Source organism: Ranitomeya imitator, chromosome 4 (genome assembly GCF_032444005.1).
Source record: "Ranitomeya imitator isolate aRanImi1 chromosome 4, aRanImi1.pri, whole genome shotgun sequence".
In the NCBI taxonomy this organism is placed as follows: domain Eukaryota; kingdom Metazoa; phylum Chordata; class Amphibia; order Anura; family Dendrobatidae; genus Ranitomeya; species Ranitomeya imitator.
This window is the reverse complement of record NC_091285.1, coordinates 575,265,006-575,283,885: the sequence shown is the minus strand read 5'-3', so window position 1 is coordinate 575,283,885 and position 18,880 is coordinate 575,265,006. Positions and strand designations below refer to the sequence as shown.

Sequence of the window (18,880 nt, the reverse complement as noted above, 5' to 3'; positions counted from 1 at the left end):
ATCCTTCTCTATTCTGTCACAATAGGCTTTCTCACCCATATGGTCCTATTGTAAAAGACCTAAAAGACCAGAAATCTATGGGCATGCATTATTTTGTCTTCTATGTTATTCCACATTTCCTTTGTGGTGTATTGCCCCGACAGAGACCAAAATGTTCTCCATCCTTCACTGGAGCCCTATGGGTAGTCTTAGCGTCTACGTTAGAAAGCAAACTAATCGTATCGACTTTTCCCTGCATACTCTATTGACTCGATTCATCAATACCAGGGTTGCCCACGCCGGTCTTGATGAGGGAACGAGCCGGAGTTGGACACTCTTGATTCATGAATCTGAAGGTCTGATAAGTGATGTGTGCCTCTGCGTGCCATGACGGAAATCTTACTCCAGTCACGTACTGGAGTGAGATTTCTGGAATATGGTGGTGTTTTGCCCCCAACGTGCCCTCATCCTGCCCCAGGTCTGGCCATTTTATTGGAGCTTGGAGAAACAGGCGTGAAAATCCCAAAAATCGATAACGTTTTGTGATTTTTCAAAGATTTTACCCCAGAATTCTGGCGTGAAATCTTTGATGAATCGGACCCTATGTGTTGATCACTAATGTGATCTGAGTGGGGGCTGACATAGAAGTTTCGTAGCAGGTTACTGAGTGAAGAGGAAAATTCTAAGGTTTTTTCTTTCTTCCTGTAAGTCACGTGACAAGGCTCGTTAAAGGGTCGACATTGACTGTTAGGATTGCTACTTCCAATAGGTGGCACGACAGTTCTAGTCCTCTTCCTCTCTGAAGAGACAATTTGCATATTTCCCAGAGGAGCATTGCGGCTTTAAGTCTCCTCACCTTGACATGCTTAACATGTCACTCTCCACAAGGAGAAACGATACTTCTTGGATCTCTTTCTTCCCGAAAAGTACTATGTTACACTTATCAGGGCTTAGAGGGACGTCTCATGTCAGTGGATTCTCTCTTTGCACTTCTTTGGTTCTCCATGTCATGCTTGGCCCCTTCAGACTATCTAAGACTATCTAATCTATTCGCTATGTAAAAGTCATGTTTAACATTTGTCACTTGATATTTTTTATGTCTTTTATTCTTCATGTTCTTTTAGACCTCTTTATTTGGAGAAGGCACTTACCTATCTAGCGACCTGAGCTTAGCTCTTCTGTACAGTCCCCATGGACATGGATGGGCTCACAGCATATTGGGACCAATTCTTAGCTGTGTCGCCATGTGTGAAGTGATCGACCATCCTGATGTTAAGTGCCAAGTCAAGAAAAAAGGTGAGAGAAGTTAGAAGCATACTTCCAAATTAGTTGAGGGCAGGAAAATCTTAATTTTTTTCCTGGGTAGTTGTTTAGCCGAGTCCTCTGTAAGGCTGTGTGCACACTCTGCGGATTTTGCTGCGGTACAATGTAAACCTATGGGAAACAAAAAAACGCTGTGCACATGGTGCGGAAAAAAACGCGCGGAAACGCTGCGGATTACATTCCGCAGCATGTCACTTCTTTTCTGCGGATTTTCACCTGCTCCAATAGGAAAATGCAGATGAAAATCTGCAGTAAAAACCGCGATAAACCCGCAGTAAAAACCGCGACGGGTTTTCACTGCAGATTTTGGAATTCCGCTGCGGAAAAATCCGCAGTGGAATCCGCAAAGTGTGCACATAGCCTTACTATTCAGTGGTCACAGTTCTCCCTATTGATGTATAGCTTTATTTCCCTGCTGCTCTCTCCGCTCAGATTCATCTGAGATAGATCGTAAAAGAGCCAGAGCACGGAACAGCGAGGGCGGAGACGTTCCAGAGAAATACTTTGTGGTGACCAATAACGAGTTATTACGAGTGAAATATCTGCTGGTATATTCTCAGGAGCAGCCACAGAGGAGGTGAGTGCACCACCACATATTTTCTGTTAAAGAGACCCCGTCACACCCCCCTCAGGCGTTTGTATCTAAAAGAGCCACCTTGTGCAGCACTAATGCTGCATTCTGACAAGGTGGCTTTTAGTTATGCTCCCTGCACACGCTGAAATAAACGCTTATGAAATGTGCCCCCTCGTACCGTGAAATGTTCCCGGAGGTGGGTCTTTTCCCCCTAATCAGACGCAGCACAGCCGTCACTTCGGACCTGTGCGCGCCGGGCACCGCCTCCTCTTGCAGCATTATCATCCCCGGTGCCTACGCATTAAATTTTTTTTTCCGGGCGTGCGCAGTGGTGCTGCCCTTTGTACTTACAGCGCAGGCACCGGGAACGATAATGCAGCAAGAGGAGGCGGTGCCCGGCGCGCACAGGTCCAGAGTGATGTCTGTGCTGCGTCTGATTAGGAGGGAAAGACCCACCTCCGGGAACATTTCACTGTATTAGGGGAAACATTTTATAAGTGTTTATTTCAGCTTGTGCAGGGCGCATAACTAAAAGAGTCACCTTGTCAGAATGCAGCATTAGTGCTGCACAAGGAGGCTCTTTTAGTTACAAACGCCTGAGGGGGGTGACAGGTTCCCTTTAAGCATTTTCCTTCATCCTCCTCTTCAACGTTGTATTAGATAGGTGGAAGTTGGTGCTGGGATGTTCCTGGAGCTTTGTTTAGGGACCGGACGGTATGACTTAGCTGTGACATGGTTGCAGTCCAGCGGCTGGAGGCTGCTTAGTGACAGGCTGCTGATATATTATTAATTCAGGGATGACAGTGGCTTCCAGATAATGGAATAGTACCCAAAAAAGTATAACCCTATAATTACAGTGGATGAAATAAGTGTTGAACATTTCACAAATTTTCTAAGTAAATATATTTTTAAAGGTGCGATTGACCTTCTCACTTGATGTCGGTAAAAACCCATCCAATCCACACAGATAAAGAAATCAGGCCATAGATGTCCATAAATTTAAGTTATGTGTAATAATGAGAAATTACACAGGGAAAAAAGTATTGAACACGCTTACTAAAATGTAATTAATGCTCCATACAAAAACCTTTGTTGGTGATGACAGCTTCAAGATGCCTCCTGTATGGAGAAGCTAGTCTCATGCCTTTCTCAGGTGTGAGATTTTGGCCTATTCTTATACACAAACATTAACATAGTAACATAGTAACATAGTTAGTAAGGCCGAAAAAAGACATTTGTCCATCCAGTTCAGCCTATATTCCATCATAATAAATCTCCAGATCTACGTCCTTCTACAGAACCTAATAATTGTATGATACAATATTGTTCTGCTCCAGGAAGACATCCAGGCCTCTCTTGAACCCCTCGACTGAGTTCGCCATCACCACCTCCTCAGGCAAGCAATTCCAGATTCTCACTGCCCTAACAGTAAAGAATCCTCTTCTATGTTGGTGGAAAAACCTTCTCTCCTCCAGACGCAAAGAATGCCCCCTTTGTGCCCGTCACCTTCCTTGGTATAAACAGATCCTCAGCGAGATATTTGTATTGTCCCCTTATATACTTATACATGGTTATTAGATCGCCCCTCAGTCGTCTTTTTTCTAGACTAAATAATCCTAATTTCGCTAATCTATCTGGGTATTGTAGTTCTCCCATCCCCTTTATTAATTTTGTTGCCCTCCTTTGTACTCTCTCTAGTTCCATTATATCCTTCCTGAGCACCGGTGCCCAAAACTGGACACAGTACTCCATGTGCGGTCTAACTAGGGATTTGTACAGAGGCAGTATAATGCTCTCATCATGTGTATCCAGACCTCTTTTAATGCACCCCATGATCCTGTTTGCCTTGGCAGCTGCTGCCTGGCACTGGCTGCTCCAGGTAAGTTTATCATTAACTAGGATCCCCAAGTCCTTCTCCCTGTCAGATTTACCCAGTGGTTTCCCGTTCAGTGTGTAATGGTGATATTGATTCCCTCTTCCCATGTGTATAACCTTACATTTATCATTGTTAAACCTCATCTGCCACCTTTCAGCCCAAGTTTCCAACTTATCCAGATCCATCTGTAGCAGAATACTATCTTCTCTTGTATTAACTGCTTTACATAGTTTTGTATCATCTGCAAATATCGATATTTTACTGTGTAAACCTTCTACCAGATCATTAATGAATATGTTGAAGAGAACAGGTCCCAATACTGACCCCTGCGGTACCCCACTGGTCACAGCGACCCAGTTAGAGACTATACCATTTATAACCACCCTCTGCTTTCTATCACTAAGCCAGTTACTAACCCATTTACACACATTTTCCCCCAGACCAAGCATTCTCATTTTGTGTACCAACCTCTTGTGCGGCACGGTATCAAACGCTTTGGAAAAATCGAGATATACCACGTCCAATGACTCACCGTGGTCCAGTCTATAGCTTACCTCTTCATAAAAACTGATTAGATTGGTTTGACAGGAACGATTTCTCATAAACCCATGCTGATATGGCGTTAAACAGTTATTCTCATTGAGATAATCCAGAATAACATCCCTCAGAAACCCTTCAAATATTTTACCAACAATAGAGGTTAGACTTACTGGCCTATAATTTCCAGGTTCACTTTTAGAGCCCTTTTTGAATATTGGCACCACATTTGCTATGCGCCAATCCTGCGGAACAGACCCTGTCTCTATAGAGTCCCTAAAAATAAGAAATAATGGTTTATCTATTACATTACTTAGTTCTCTTAGTACTCGTGGGTGTATGCCATCCGGACCCGGAGATTTATCTATTTTAATCTTATTTAGCCGGTTTCGCACCTCTTCTTGGGTTAGATTGGTGACCCTTAATATAGGGTTTTCATTGTTTCTTGGGATTTCACCTAGCATTTCATTTTCCACCGTGAATGCCGTGGAGAAGAAGGTGTTTAATATGTTAGCTTTTTCCTCGTCATCTACAACCATTCTTTCCTCACTATTTTTTAAGGGGCCTACATTTTCAGTTTTTATTCTTTTACTATTGATATAGTTGAAGAACAGTTTGGGATTAGTTTTACTCTCCTTAGCAATGTGCTTCTCTGTTTCCTTTTTGGCAGCTTTAATTAGTTTTTTAGATAAAGTATTTTTCTCCCTATAGTTTTTTAGAGCTTCAATGGTGCCATCCTGCTTTAATAGTGCAAATGCTTTCTTTTTACTGTTAATTGCCTGTCTTACTTCTTTGTTTAGCCACATTGGGTTTTTCCTATTTCTAGTCCTTTTATTCCCACAAGGTATAAACCGCTTACACTGCCTATTTAGGATGTTCTTAAACATTTCCCATTTATTATCTGTATTCTCATTTCTGAGGATATTGTCCCAGTCTACCAGATTAAGGGCATCTCTAAGCTGTTCAAACTTTGCCTTCCTAAAGTTCAATGTTTTTGTGACTCCCTGACAAGTCCCCCTAGTGAAAGACAGGTGAAACTGCACAATATTGTGGTCGCTATTTCCTAAATGCCCAACCACCTGCAGATTTGTTATTCTGTCAGGTCTATTAGATAGTATTAGGTCTAAAAGTGCTGCTCCTCTGGTTGGATTCTGCACCAATTGTGAAAGATAATTTTTCTTGGTTATTAGCAGAAACCTGTTGCCTTTATGGGTTTCACAGGTTTCTGTTTCCCAGTTAATATCCGGGTAGTTAAAGTCCCCCATAACCAGGACCTCATTATGGGTTGCAGCTTCATCTATCTGCTTTAGAAGTAGACTTTCCATGCTTTCTGTTATATTTGGGGGTTTGTAACAGACCCCAATGAGAATTTTGTTACCATTTTTCCCTCCATGAATTTCAACCCATATGGACTCGACATCCTCATTCCCTTCGCTAATATCCTCCCTTAAAGTGGACTTTAGACAAGACTTTACATAGAGACAAACCCCTCCTCCTCTCCGATTTTTACGATCCTTTCTAAATAGACTGTAACCCTGTAAGTTAACTGCCCAGTCATAGCTTTCATCTAACCATGTCTCGGTTATTCCCACTATGTCAAAGTTACCTGTAGATATTTCTGCTTCTAGTTCTTCCATCTTGTTTGTCAGGCTTCTGATTCTTCAAATCCTGACGGTTCCGTGGGCTTCTTCTATGAACTCTGAGCTTTAGTTCCTTTTCTTGAATTTTCTATTGGATTCGGGTTAGGTGATTTGTTGGGCCATTCTAGCAACTTTATTTTATTTCTCTGAAAGTTTTATTGGCTTTGTGTTTGGGATCATTGACTTGCTGAAATGTCCATCCTCGTTTCTTCTTCATCCTGGTGGATGGCAGCAGATTCTTATCAAGAATGTCTCAGTGCATTTGTACATACATCCTTCCTTCAATTACATGAAGTTTGCCAGTGCCATATGCTGAAAAACTGCCCCACTCAATGAAGTTCTCACCTTGAAACTTCACTGTTGATATAATGTTTTTTTGGGTGATGTGCAGTGTCTTTTGGTCTCCAAGAATAGTGTGTATTATGGCATCCAAAGAGTTCAATTTTGGTCTCATCTGACTAGACTGAAATTTTCTAGTATTTCACAAGCTTGTCTAAATGTTGAGCAAACTTTAGACTCACTTGAACATTCTTTTTGCTCTGCAATGGGGTCTTATGTGGTGAGCGTGCATACAGGCCATAGAGCTTGAGTGCATAACTTATAGTATTCTTTGAAGCAATTGTACCTGCTGATTCCAGGTCTGTGTGTAGCGCTCCAGAGGTGGTCCTTGGCTCTTGGAACAACTCTTCTTATAATTATTTTCACTCTTCTCTCTGAAATCTTGCAGGGAGCACCTGGTTATGGTCAGTTTATGGTGAAATAATGTTATTTCCACTTACAAATAATGGCCCTAACAGTACTCACTGGAACCTTCAGTAGTATAGAAATGGTTCTGTATCCAATTCCATCAGTATGTTTTGTAGCAATAATGTTGTGAAGGTTTTGAGACAGCTCATTTTTTTACCCATCATGAGATATTTCTTGGGTGGCACCTCAGTAATGAGACACCTTTTTATAGGCCATCAGTTGAACCAGCTGATATTATTTTTCACTAAGAGACAAGATTGCTTTCTAACTACTGATAGATTTCAACAGGTGTCATGACTTTCCATGGCTCTTTTCACCTCTTTCATTGTGTGTTCAATACTTTTTCCTAGTGTGATTTCTCATTATTACACATAACTTAATTTATGGACATCTATAGTTTAATTTCTCTGCTGTCATGATCTGGTAATTCAGTACCACAATGGACATAGGAGTCAGAGCACATACAGTGACCTGACAATAACCCAAAAACATAGAACGAGCTCTGAGACGTGGAAACTCTGCTGACCGCAATCCCTAATCCTCTCCAACCACACTAGAGGCAGCCGTGGATTGCGCCTAACGCTCCCTATGCAACTCGGCACAGCCTGAGAAACTAGCTAGCCTGAAGATAGAAAATAAGCCTACCTTGCCTCAGAGAAATACCCCAAAGGAAAAGGCAGCCCCCACATATAATGACTGTGAGTTAAGATGAAAAGACAAACGTAGAGATGAAATAGATTTAGCAAAGTGAGGCCCGACTTTCTGAACAGAACGAGGATAGGAAAGGTAACTTTGCGGTCAACACAAAACCCTACAAACAACCACGCAAAGGGGGCAAAAAGACCCTCCGTACCGAACTAATGGCACGGAGGTACACCCTCTGCGTCCCAGAGCTTCCAGCAAACACGAGAAAACAAATAAGCAAGCTGGACAGAAAAAAAACAGCAAACAAAAAGCAAAAGCGGAACTTAGCTATGCAGAGCAGCAGGCCACAGGAACGATCCAGGAGGAAACAGGTCCAATACTAGAACATTGGCTGGAGGCCAGGATCAAAGCACTAGGTGGAGTTAAATAGAGCAGCACCTAACGACTTCACCACATCACCTGAGGAAGGAAACTCAGAAGCCGCAGTACCACTTTCCTCCACCAACGGAAGCTCACAGAGAGAATCAGCCGAAGTACCACTTGTGACCACAGGAGGGAGCTCTGCCACAGAATTCACAACAGTACCCCCCCCCTTGAGGAGGGGTCACCGAACCCTCACCAGAGCCCCCAGGACGACCAGGATGAGCCATATGAAAGGCACGAACAAGATCGGGAGCATGGACATCAGAGGCAAAGACCCAGGAATTATCTTCCTGAGCATAACCCTTCCACTTAACCAAATACTGGAGTTTCCGTCTTGAAACACGAGAATCCAAAATCTTCTCCACAATATACTCCAACTCCCCCTCCACCAAAACCGGGGCAGGAGGATCAACAGATGGAACCATAGGTGCCACGTATCTCCGCAACAATGACCTATGGAATACGTTATGTATGGAAAAACAATCTGGAAGGGTCAGACGAAAAGACACAGGATTAAGAACCTCAGAAATCCTATACGGACCAATGAAACAAGGTTTAAACTTAGGAGAGGAAACCTTCATAGGAATATGACGAGAAGATAACCAAACCAAATCCCCAACACGAAGTCGGGGACCCACACAGCGTCTGCGATTAGCGAAACGTTGAGCCTTCTCCTGGGACAAGGTCAAATTGTCCACTACATGAGTCCAAATCTGCTGCAACCTATCCACCACAGTATCCACACCAGGACAGTCCGAAGACTCAACCTGCCCTGAAGAGAAACGAGGATGGAACCCAGAGTTGCAGAAAAACGGCGAAACCAAGGTAGCCGAGCTGGCCCGATTATTAAGGGCGAACTCAGCCAAAGGCAAAAAGGACACCCAGTCATCCTGATCAGCAGAAACAAAGCATATCAGATATGTTTCCAAGGTCTGATTGGTTCGTTCGGTCTGGCCATTAGTCTGAGGATGGAAAGCCGAGGAAAAAGACAAGTCAATGCCCATCCTACCACAAAAGGCTCGCCAAAACCTCGAAACAAACTGGGAACCTCTGTCAGAAACGATATTCTCTGGAATGCCATGTAAACGAACCACATGCTGGAAGAACAATGGCACCAAATCAGAGGAGGAAGGTAATTTAGACAAGGGTACCAAATGGACCATCTTAGAGAAGCGATCACAGACCACCCAAATGACTGACATCTTTTGAGAGACGGGAAGATCTGAAATAAAATCCATAGAGATATGTGTCCAAGGCCTCTTCGGGACCGGCAAGGGCAAAAGCAACCCACTGGCACGAGAACAGCAGGGCTTAGCCCGAGCACAAATCCCACAGGACTGCACAAAAGTACGCACATCCCGCGACAGAGATGGCCACCTAAAGGATCTAGCCACTAACTCTCTGGTACCAAAGATTCCAGGATGACCAGCCAACACCGAACAATGAACCTCAGAGATAACTTTATTCGTCCACCTATCAGGGACAAACAGTTTCTCCGCTGGGCAACGATCAGGTTTATTAGCCTGAAATTTTTGCAGCACCCGCCGCAAATCAGGGGAGATGGCAGACACAATTACTCCCTCTTTGAGGATACCCGCCGGCTCAGATAAACCCGGAGAGTCGGGCACAAAACTCCTAGACAGAGCATCCGCCTTCACATTTTTAGAGCCCGGAAGGTACGAAATTACAAAGTCAAAACGGGCAAAAAACAGCGACCAACGAGCCTGTCTAGGATTCAACCGCTTGGCAGACTCGAGATAAGTCAAGTTCTTATGATCAGTCAAGACCACCACGCGGTGCTTAGCTCCTTCAAGCCAATGACGCCACTCCTCGAATGCCCACTTCATGGCCAGCAACTCTCGATTACCCACATCATAATTTCGCTCAGCAGGCGAAAACTTCCTGGAAAAGAAGGCGCATGGTTTCATCACCGAGCAATCAGAACTTCTCTGCGACAAAACAGCCCCTGCTCCAATCTCAGAAGCATCAACCTCGACCTGGAACGGAAGCGAAACATCTGGTTGACACAACACAGGGGCAGAAGAAAAACGACGCTTCAACTCTTGAAAAGCTTCCACAGCAGCAGAAGACCAATTGACCACATCAGCACCCTTCTTGGTCAAATCGGTCAATGGTTTAGCAATACTAGAAAAATTGCAGATGAAGCGACGATAAAAATTAGCAAATTTTAAAGACGTTCGGATTGAAAAAGATATTGACTATGTAAATTTTTTTTATTTTGTCAGATATTGATGTTTCACTATTCCACGACCTTCCCCTTCTTTTTTTTCCTTTTCCCACACTTTCATCTTCATCATCATCATCAGCATCTTTGACATCAACTTCTTCACCTTATTCATCTTCTTCTTCATCTTCTACCTATTTTTTTTTTTATTACATTCTTCATATTCATTTTCTTCAACTATTATTATTCTTCCTATTCTACATATTCTTTTTATTCCACTGTTATTATTCTTCCTATTCTACTTCTTCATCATATTCTCATTTGTGACAGGCATTCCCGTAGTTGTTATCTATAAAAGTTGGAAGATTACACCTTCCGTTCTGCCAGTCACAAAAGTTACATTTGTCCGCGTTCAGTTTGGCCTGCAGCATCAGGCTTTATCCAGGGGCACCACGAGGAGGAACGGACTCACCCCCATACACTGCTTAGTCTTCTTCTGCATATAATTTAGATAATATCTTTTGCTCTGATATTAAGTCTTATGCTTAATGTTCTTCTGCTCTTTGTTCTGCAGCCTCTTGTTCTTCTGCTTCTCGGTCTTCCATGTTGTCGTCTCCAGGGTCGTCGTCTCCAGTGTCGTCATCTCCGCCGTCGTCGTCTCAGCCGTCGTCGTCTCCGCCGTCGTCGTCTCCGCCGTCGTCGTCTCCGCCGTCGTCGTCGTCGTCATCGGGGTGGTCTTCCGGGTCGTCGTCATCGGGGTGGTCTTCCGGGTTGTCGACGTTAGGGTCTTCAACTTGGAAATGTAGCAGAAGGTACAAGAAGGCTGAGAAAATGCCAAGAACCAGCTGATGGAACTGGAACTCGGATGGCTACCCGAAGGTTCAAGAGCCTATGGAACTACCGAGGACCAGCTGACGTTACTGGAACCCGGTTACTAAGCAGGAGGTACCCGTGCTAAAAAGCACTACCAAGGACCGCCTGACGTTGGCGGAACTCGGATACCCAGAAGGAGGCACCTAAGCCAAAGGCTCTGCCCGGAACCAGCTGACGTTACTGGAACCAGGATGGGGAGCAGAAGGTACAAGAGCAAAAGACACTGCCGAGAACCAGCTGACGGTACTGGAACCCGGATGGGTAGCCGAAGGTCCAAGAGCCAATGGAACTACCAAGGACCAGCTGACGTTACTGGAACCCGGTTACTAAGCAGGAGGTACCCGTGCCGGAAAGCACTACCAAGGACCACCTGACGTTGGTGGAACTTGGATACCCAGAAGGAGGCACCTAAGCCAAAGGCTCTGCCCGGAACCAGCTGACGGTACTGGAAACAGGATGGGGAGCAGAAGGTACAAGAGCAAAAGACACTGCCGAGAACCAGCTGACGGTGCTGGAACCAGGTGGTGGACCCGAAGGCCCACAGGAGAGGAGAGAACAGCTAGGCCGCGAGGCAGCCGCAGTTACCGAACCCCAACAGTCCTACAGGGGGAGCTGGGCCTACTGGCACTACAGAACCAGCCTTGACTACCAGTTCACGCAGCCCACATAGGAAGCTCCTAAACTGGAGGCACCCTGGAGTTGGCTAACTCGACCGCACCACGACGGGGCAAGCATAGGCGTCTCAGTGAAGTTGACACAACCCGGAAACAGCTGACGGTGCTGAAACCAGGCTTGGCACGAGGGAGTACCTGTGACAAGAACACTGCCGAGAACCAGCTGGCGGTGCTGGAACCCGGATGCGTTGCCCCAGTGTGCAAGAGCCAATGGCACGACCGAGGACTAGCTGACGGTGCTGGAACCCGGTTACTAAGCTGTAGGTGCCCGCGCTTAAAAGCACTACCAAGGACCGCCTGGCGTTGGCGGAACTCGGATACCCAGGAGGAGGCACCTAAGCCAAAGGCTCGGCCCGGAACCAGCTGACGGTGCTGGAACCAGGTGGTGGACCCCAAGGCCCACAGGAGAGGAGAGAACAGCTAGGCCGCGAGGCAGCCGCAGTTACCGAACCCCAACAGTCCTACAGGGGGAGCTGGGCCTACTGGCACTACAGAACCAGCCTTGACTACCAGTTCACGCAGCCCACATAGGAAGCTCCTAAACTGGAGGCACCCTGGAGTTGGCTAACCCGACCGCACCACGACGAGGCAAGCATAGGTGTCTCAGTGAGCTTGACACAACCCGGAAACAGCTGACGGTGCTGAAACCAGGCTTGGCACGAGGGAGTACCTGTGACAAGAACACTGCCGAGAACCAGCTGGCGGTGCTGGAACCCAGATGCGTTGCCTTGCCTATTAAAGATTGTCTTCCTAGAGCCCCAACTAGCGGTGTTGGAGCAAAGGGTAAGCAGGGGGAGATGAGTGTAGGCCGAAGCCTGCACTGGAGGCAGCTTTGTGTCTGCGTTGCGTTTGCAGGACACTTTGCCGGCTACACACTGGGGGAACAGCTGGCGTTGCTGAACCCCACTAACACAATGGCGTGTGTTTTTCTCTGTGCAGCTAGCACTTGCGGGCAAAAACTAGCGATGTTAGAGCCCGTGTTGAAGCAGGAGGAGGAGGAGAGGAGCAGAGTGTAGGCCGAAGCCTAGTTGAACCAATTTCAAAGGAAACCTTTAACCCCCCCCTCAGGTGTTACAAAGTACAAGAGACACACCTTGTGCAGTATTAATGCTGCACAAGTGAAAGGTTGCTCTATTAATTTGTCTACTTGCACACGCTGAATGAAAGACATACACAATTTACCCCATTCTACAGTCAAACTGTAGTGGATGCGTGACTTGGTTTTTTGATGAGACGCAGCACAGGTGTCCAAAATAACGCCTTGGTGCTTGGCGCAGCTTCCTGAGCGTTGTTATTTGCTGTACAGGAGTCTGCGCTCTTGTGTTATCCCTTGGCAATGCCCTGTTAGCGCTGCCCATCTTATGACATCATTTCATGTTGGCCGGTGCGGTTAACGATGGCCATAAATCCCAGACCCACAGTGTCTTTTCATAAAGTCACACTGCGGTGCTGGGATTCGTGGCCTTGAGCAGTAAATATTTTGGCCGCTCACACACGTCCTTACACCTGCTTCAGACTGGGCGGCCTCTGCTGATCCCTTCTCGCATGCCGCGGCCATGAGGCTGCACAGTCTGAAGAAGGCGGAAGGAGATGAGTTAAGACAGGCGAAGATATGCACTGCTCGTGCCCATCAATCACACCCTCGCAGTCAAAATAATTAAGACAACGAGGAGCATTTTATTCAGGCAGGGCGGACGAACAGGCGCAAGTAGCCAACCAATGATGTCAGAAGACGGGAAGCGCTACCAAGGGGGGTGCTGCGTATCATTAGAAAGGAAAGTCACACCTCAGGGACAGTGGAATGGTCTCAAAGAGACACATTTTGTACGTGTTGAGTTCCACGTGGGCAAGGAGAAAACATCAGCCACCTTGTACAAATGCAGCAGTACTGCTGTACAAGGTGGCTGTTATACATATAAACACCTGGGGGTGGGGGCCAGGCTCCCTTCAATTTCAGTTCATGTGCCTGCGTGGCGTTTGCAGGTCACGTTGCAAGCTGCACAGCAGGGGAACAGCTGGCGGTGCTGAACCCCACTAACACATTGGCTGGTGTTTTTCTCTGTGCAGCTAGCATTTCCGGGCAAAAACTAGCGGTGTTTGAGCCCAGGGTCAGCAGGAGGAGGAGGAGAGGAGCAAAGTGTAGGCCGAAGCCTGCACTGGTGGCAGCTTTTGGTCGGTTGTGCCAGCGTGGCTTGTGCTGGACACGATGCCGGCTACACAGCGGGGGAACAGCTGGCGGTGCTGAACCCCACTAACACATTGGCTGGTGTTTTTCTCTGTGCAGCTAGCATTTCCGGGCAAAAACTAGCGTTGTTAGAGCCCAGGGTCAGCAGGAGGAGGAGAGGAGCAGAGTGTAGGCCGAAGCCTAGTTGAACCAATTTCAAAGGTTACCTTTAACCCCCCCTCAGGTGTTACAAAGTACAAGAGCCACTCCTTCTGCAGCATTAATGCTGCACAAGTAAAAGGTTGCTCTATTAATTTTTCTACTTACACAAGCTGAATGCAACACGTAGACTATTTAGCCCATTATACTGTTAATCAGTAGTGGAGGCGTGACTTGTCTTTTTAAAGAAAAGCAGCACAGGTGTCGAAAACAACACCTTTTTGCATGGGCGCAGCTTCCAGAGCGTTGTTAGTTGCTGTACAGGAGTCTGCGCTCTTGTGATCCTTTGGCCATGCGCTGTGAGCGCTTCCTGTCTTATGACCTCATTTCATGTTGGCCGTTGCGGTTAGCGATGGACATGAATCCCAGACCCACAGTGTGTTTTTAAAAAATCACACTGCGGTGCTGGGATTCGTGCCCTGGTGCACTAAATATGTTTGCCGCTCACACATGTCCTTACACCTGCTTCAGACTGGGGGGCCTCATCTGATCCCTTATCGCCTGCCGCGGCGATGAGGACACCCAGTCTGAAGAAGGCGGAAGGAGATGAGTGAACACAGGCAAACATATGCACTGCACATGCCCATCAATCACACCCTCGCTGTCCAAAAAAATAAGACACCGAGGGGCGTTGTTTCGAGCAGGGGAGATGCACAGGCGCAGCCAGCTAACCAATGATGTCAAAAGACGGGCAGCGCTAACAAGGGTGGTGCTGTGTGTCATTACAAAGGAAAGTCACACCTCAGGGACATTGTAATGGTCTCTAATGAGACACATTTTGTACGTGTTGAGTTCCACGTGGGCAAGGAGAAAAAGTCAGCCACCTTGTACAAATGCAGCAGTACTGCTGTACAAGGTGGCTGTTATACATAGAAACACCTGTGGGTGGGGGGCAGGCTCCCTTCAATTTCATTTCATGTGCCTGCGTGGCGTTTGCAGGTCACGTTGCAAGCTACACAGCAGGGGAACAGCTGGCGTTGCTGAACCCCACTGACACATTGACTGGTGTTTTTCTCTGTGCAGATTGCATGTCCGGGCAAAAACTAGCGGTGTTAGAGCCCAGGGTCAGCAGGAGGAGGAGGAGAGGAGCAAAGTGTAGGCCGAAGCCTGCACTGGTGGCAGCTTTTGGTCGGTTGTGCCAGCGTGGCTTGTGCTGGACACGATGCCGGCTACACAGCAGGGGAACAGCTGGCGGTGCTGAACCCCACTAACACATTGGCTGGTGTTTTTCTCTGTGCAGCTAGCATGTCCGGGCAGAAACTGGCGTTGTTTGAGCCCAGGGTCAGCAGGAGGAGGAGAGGAGCAAAGTGTAGGCCGAAGCCTGCACTGGTGGCAGCTTTTGTTCTGTTGTGCCAGCGTGGCTTGTGCTGGACACGTTGCCGACTACACAGCAGGGGAACAGCTGGCGTTGCTGAACCCCACTAACACATTGGCTGGTGTTTTTCTCTGTGCAGCTAGCATTTCCGGGCAAAAACTAGCGGTGTTTGAGCCCAGGGTCAGCAGGAGGAGTAGAGGAGCAGAGTGTTGGCCAAAGCCTAGTTGAACCAATTTCAAAGGTTACCTTTAACCCCCCCCTCAGGTGTTGCAAGGTACAAGAGCCACACCTTGAACAGCATTAATGATGCACAAGTCAAAGGTTGCTCTATTTAATTTTGCTCCTTGCACACGCTGAATTAAACACGTACACTATTTAGCCCATTATACTGTCAAACAGTAGTGGAGGCGTGACTACTAGTCTTTTTAAGGAGACGCAGCACAGGTGTACAAATTTACACCTAGGTGCTGTGCGCTGATTCCTTACCGTTGTTATTTGCAGTACAGGAAACTGCGCTCTTGTGTTATCCCTTGGCAATACCCTGTTAGTGCAGGCCGTCTCATGACCTCATTTCATGTTGGCCGGTGCGGTTAACGATGGCCATAAATCCCAGACCCACAGTGGCTTTTCCTAAAGTCACACTGCGGTGCTGGGATTCGTGGCCTTGTGCAGTAAATATGTTCGCCGCTCACACATGTCCTTACACCTGCTTCAGACTGGGCGGCCTCAGCTGATCCCTTATCGCATGCCGCGGCCATGAGGCCGCACAGTCAGAAGAAGGCGGAAGGAGGGGAGTGAAAACAGGGGAACATATGCACTGCTCGTGCCCATCAATCACACCCTCGCAGTCAAAATATATGAGACAACGGGGGGCGTTGTGTCGGGCAGGGGGGACGCACAGGCACAGCCAGCCAACCAATGATGTCAGGAGACGGGCAGCGCTAACAATGGGGGTGCTGCGTGTCATTAAAAAGGAAAGTCACACCTCAGGGACATTGTAATGGTCTGTAATGAGACACATTTTGTACTTGTTGAGTTCCACGTGTGCAAGGAGAAAAAGTCAGCCACCTTGTACAAATGCAGCAGTACTGCTGTACAAGGTGGCTGTTATACATAGAAACACCTGGGGGGGTGGGGGGCAGGCTCCCTTCAATTTCAGTTCATGTTCCTGCGTGGCGTTTGCAGGAAACGTTGCAAGCTACACAGCAGGGGAACAGCTGGCGGTGCTGAACCCCACTAACACATTGGCTGGTGTTTTTCTCTGTGCAGCTAGCATGTCCGGGCAGAAACTGGCGTTGTTTTAGCCCAGGGTCAGCAGGAGGAGGAGATGAGCAAAGTGTAGGCCGAAGCCTGCACTGGTGGCAGCTTTTGGTCAGTTGTGCCAGCGTGGCTTGTGCTGGACACGATGCCGACTACACAGCAGAGGAACAGCTGGCGGTGCTGAACCCCACTAACACATTGGCTGGTGTTTTTCTCTGTGCAGCTAGCATGTCCGGGCAGAAACTGGCGTTGTTTGAGCCCAGGGTCAGCAGGAGGAGGAGAGGAGCAAAGTGTAGGCCGAAGCCTGCACTGGTGGCAGCTTTTGTTCTCTTGTGCCAGCGTGGCTTGTGCTGGACACGTTGCCGACTACACAGCGGGGGAACAGCTGGCGTTGCTGAACACCACTAACACATTGGCTGGTGTTTTTCTCTGTGCAGCTAGCATTTCCGGGCAAAAACTAGCGTTGTTAGAGCCCAGGGTCAGCTGGAGGAGGAGAGGAGCAGAGTGTAGGCCGAAGCCTAGTTGAACCAATTTCAAAGGTTACCTTTAACCCCCCCTCAGGTGTTACAAAGTACAAGAGCCACTCCTTCTGCAGCATTAATGCTGCACAAGTAAAAGGTTGCTCTATTAATTTTTCTACTTGCACAAGCTGAATGCAACACGTAGACTATTTAGCCCATTATACTGTTAATCAGTAGTGGAGGCGTGACTTGTCTTTTTAAAGAAAAGCAGCACAGGTGTCGAAAACAACACCTTTTTGCATGGGCGCAGCTTCCAGAGCGTTGTTAGTTGCTGTACAGGAGTCTGCGCTCTTGTGATCCTTTGGCCATGCGCTGTGAGTGCTTCCTGTCTTATGACCTCATTTCATGTTGGCCGTTGCGGTTAGCGATGGACATGAATCCCAGACCCACAGTGTGTTTTTAAAAAATCACACTGCGGTGCTGGGATTCGTGCCCTGGTGCACTAAATATGTTTGCCGCTCACACATGTCCTTACACCTGCTTCAGACTGGGCGGCCTCATCTGATCCCTTATCGCCTGCCGCGGCCATGAGGACACCCAGTCTGAAGAAGGCGGAAGGAGATGAGTGAACACAGGCAAACATATGCACTGCACATGCCCATCAATCACACCCTCGCTGTCCAAAAAAAAAAGACACCGAGGGCCGTTGTTTCGAGCAGGGGAGATGCACAGGCGCAGCCAGCTAACCAATGATGTCAAAAGACGGGCAGCGCTAACAAGGGTGGTGCTGCGTGTCATTACAAAGGAAAGTCACACCTCAGGGACATTGTAATGGTCTCTAATGAGACACATTTTGTACGTGTTGAGTTCCACGTGGGCAAGGAGAAAAAGTCAGCCACCTTGTACAAATGCAGCAGTACTGCTGTACAAGGTGGCTGATATACATAGAAACACCTGTGGGTGGGGGGCAGGCTCCCTTCAATTTCAGTTCATGTGCCTGCGTGGCGTTTGCAGGTCACGTTGCAAGCTACACAGCAGGGGAACAGCTGGCGTTGCTGAACCCCACTGACACATTGACTGGTGTTTTTCTCTGTGCAGATTGCATGTCCGGGCAAAAACTAGCGGTGTTAGAGCCCAGGGTCAGCAGGAGGAGGAGGAGAGGAGCAAAGTGTAGGCCGAAGCCTGCACTGGTGGCAGCTTTTGGTCGTTTGTGCCAGCGTGGCTTGTGCTGGACACGATGCCGGCTACACAGCAGGGGAACAGCTGGCGGTGCTGAACCCCACTAACACATTGGCTGGTGTTTTTCTCTGTGCAGCTAGCATTTCCGGGTAAAAACTAGCGGTGTTTGAGCCCAGGGTCAGCAGGAGGAGTAGAGGAGCAGAGTGTAGGCCGAAGCCTAGTTGAACCAATTTCAAAGGTTACCTTTAACCCCCCCCTCAGGTGTTGCAAGGTACAAGAGCCACACCTTGTGCAGCATTAATGCTGCACAAGTAAAAGGTTGCTCTATTTGTTTTGCTCCTTGCACACGCTGACTAAAACACGTACACTATTTAGCCCATTATACTGTCAAACAGTTGTGGAGGCGTGACTTGTCTTTTTAACAAGACGCAGCACAGGTGTCAAAATTTGCACCTAGGTACTGGGCGCAGATTCCTGAGCGTTGTTATTTGCTGTACAGGAGTCTGCGCTATTGTGATCCCTTGGCCATGCGCTGTGAGCGCTTCCTGTCTTCTGACCTCATTTCATGTCGGCCGTTGCGGTTAGCGATGGACATGAATCCCAGACCCACAGTGTGTTTTCAAAAAATCACACTGCGTGGCTGGGATTCGTGGCCTTGTGCAGTAAATAGGTTTGCCGCTTACACATGTCCTTACACCTGCTCCAGACTGGGCGGCCTCAGCTGATCCCTTATCGCCTACCACGGCCAGGAGGCCGCACAGTCTGAAGAAGGCGGAAGGAGATGAGTTAAGACAGGCGAACATATG

The 18,880-nt window shown here is 47.6% G+C and overlaps 1 protein-coding gene across 1 annotated transcript in view; it reads left to right on the top strand.

The window, feature by feature from the left end:
* Positions 1-18,880, top strand: part of PARP16 (poly(ADP-ribose) polymerase family member 16) — a 69,385-nt gene that overhangs the window by 36,923 nt on the left and 13,582 nt on the right. The window contains exons 5-6 of the mRNA XM_069766357.1: positions 1,104-1,275; positions 1,735-1,879. Coding sequence (XP_069622458.1) covers positions 1,104-1,275; positions 1,735-1,879 — 317 coding nt within the window. The remainder of the gene's footprint in view (positions 1-1,103; positions 1,276-1,734; positions 1,880-18,880) is intronic.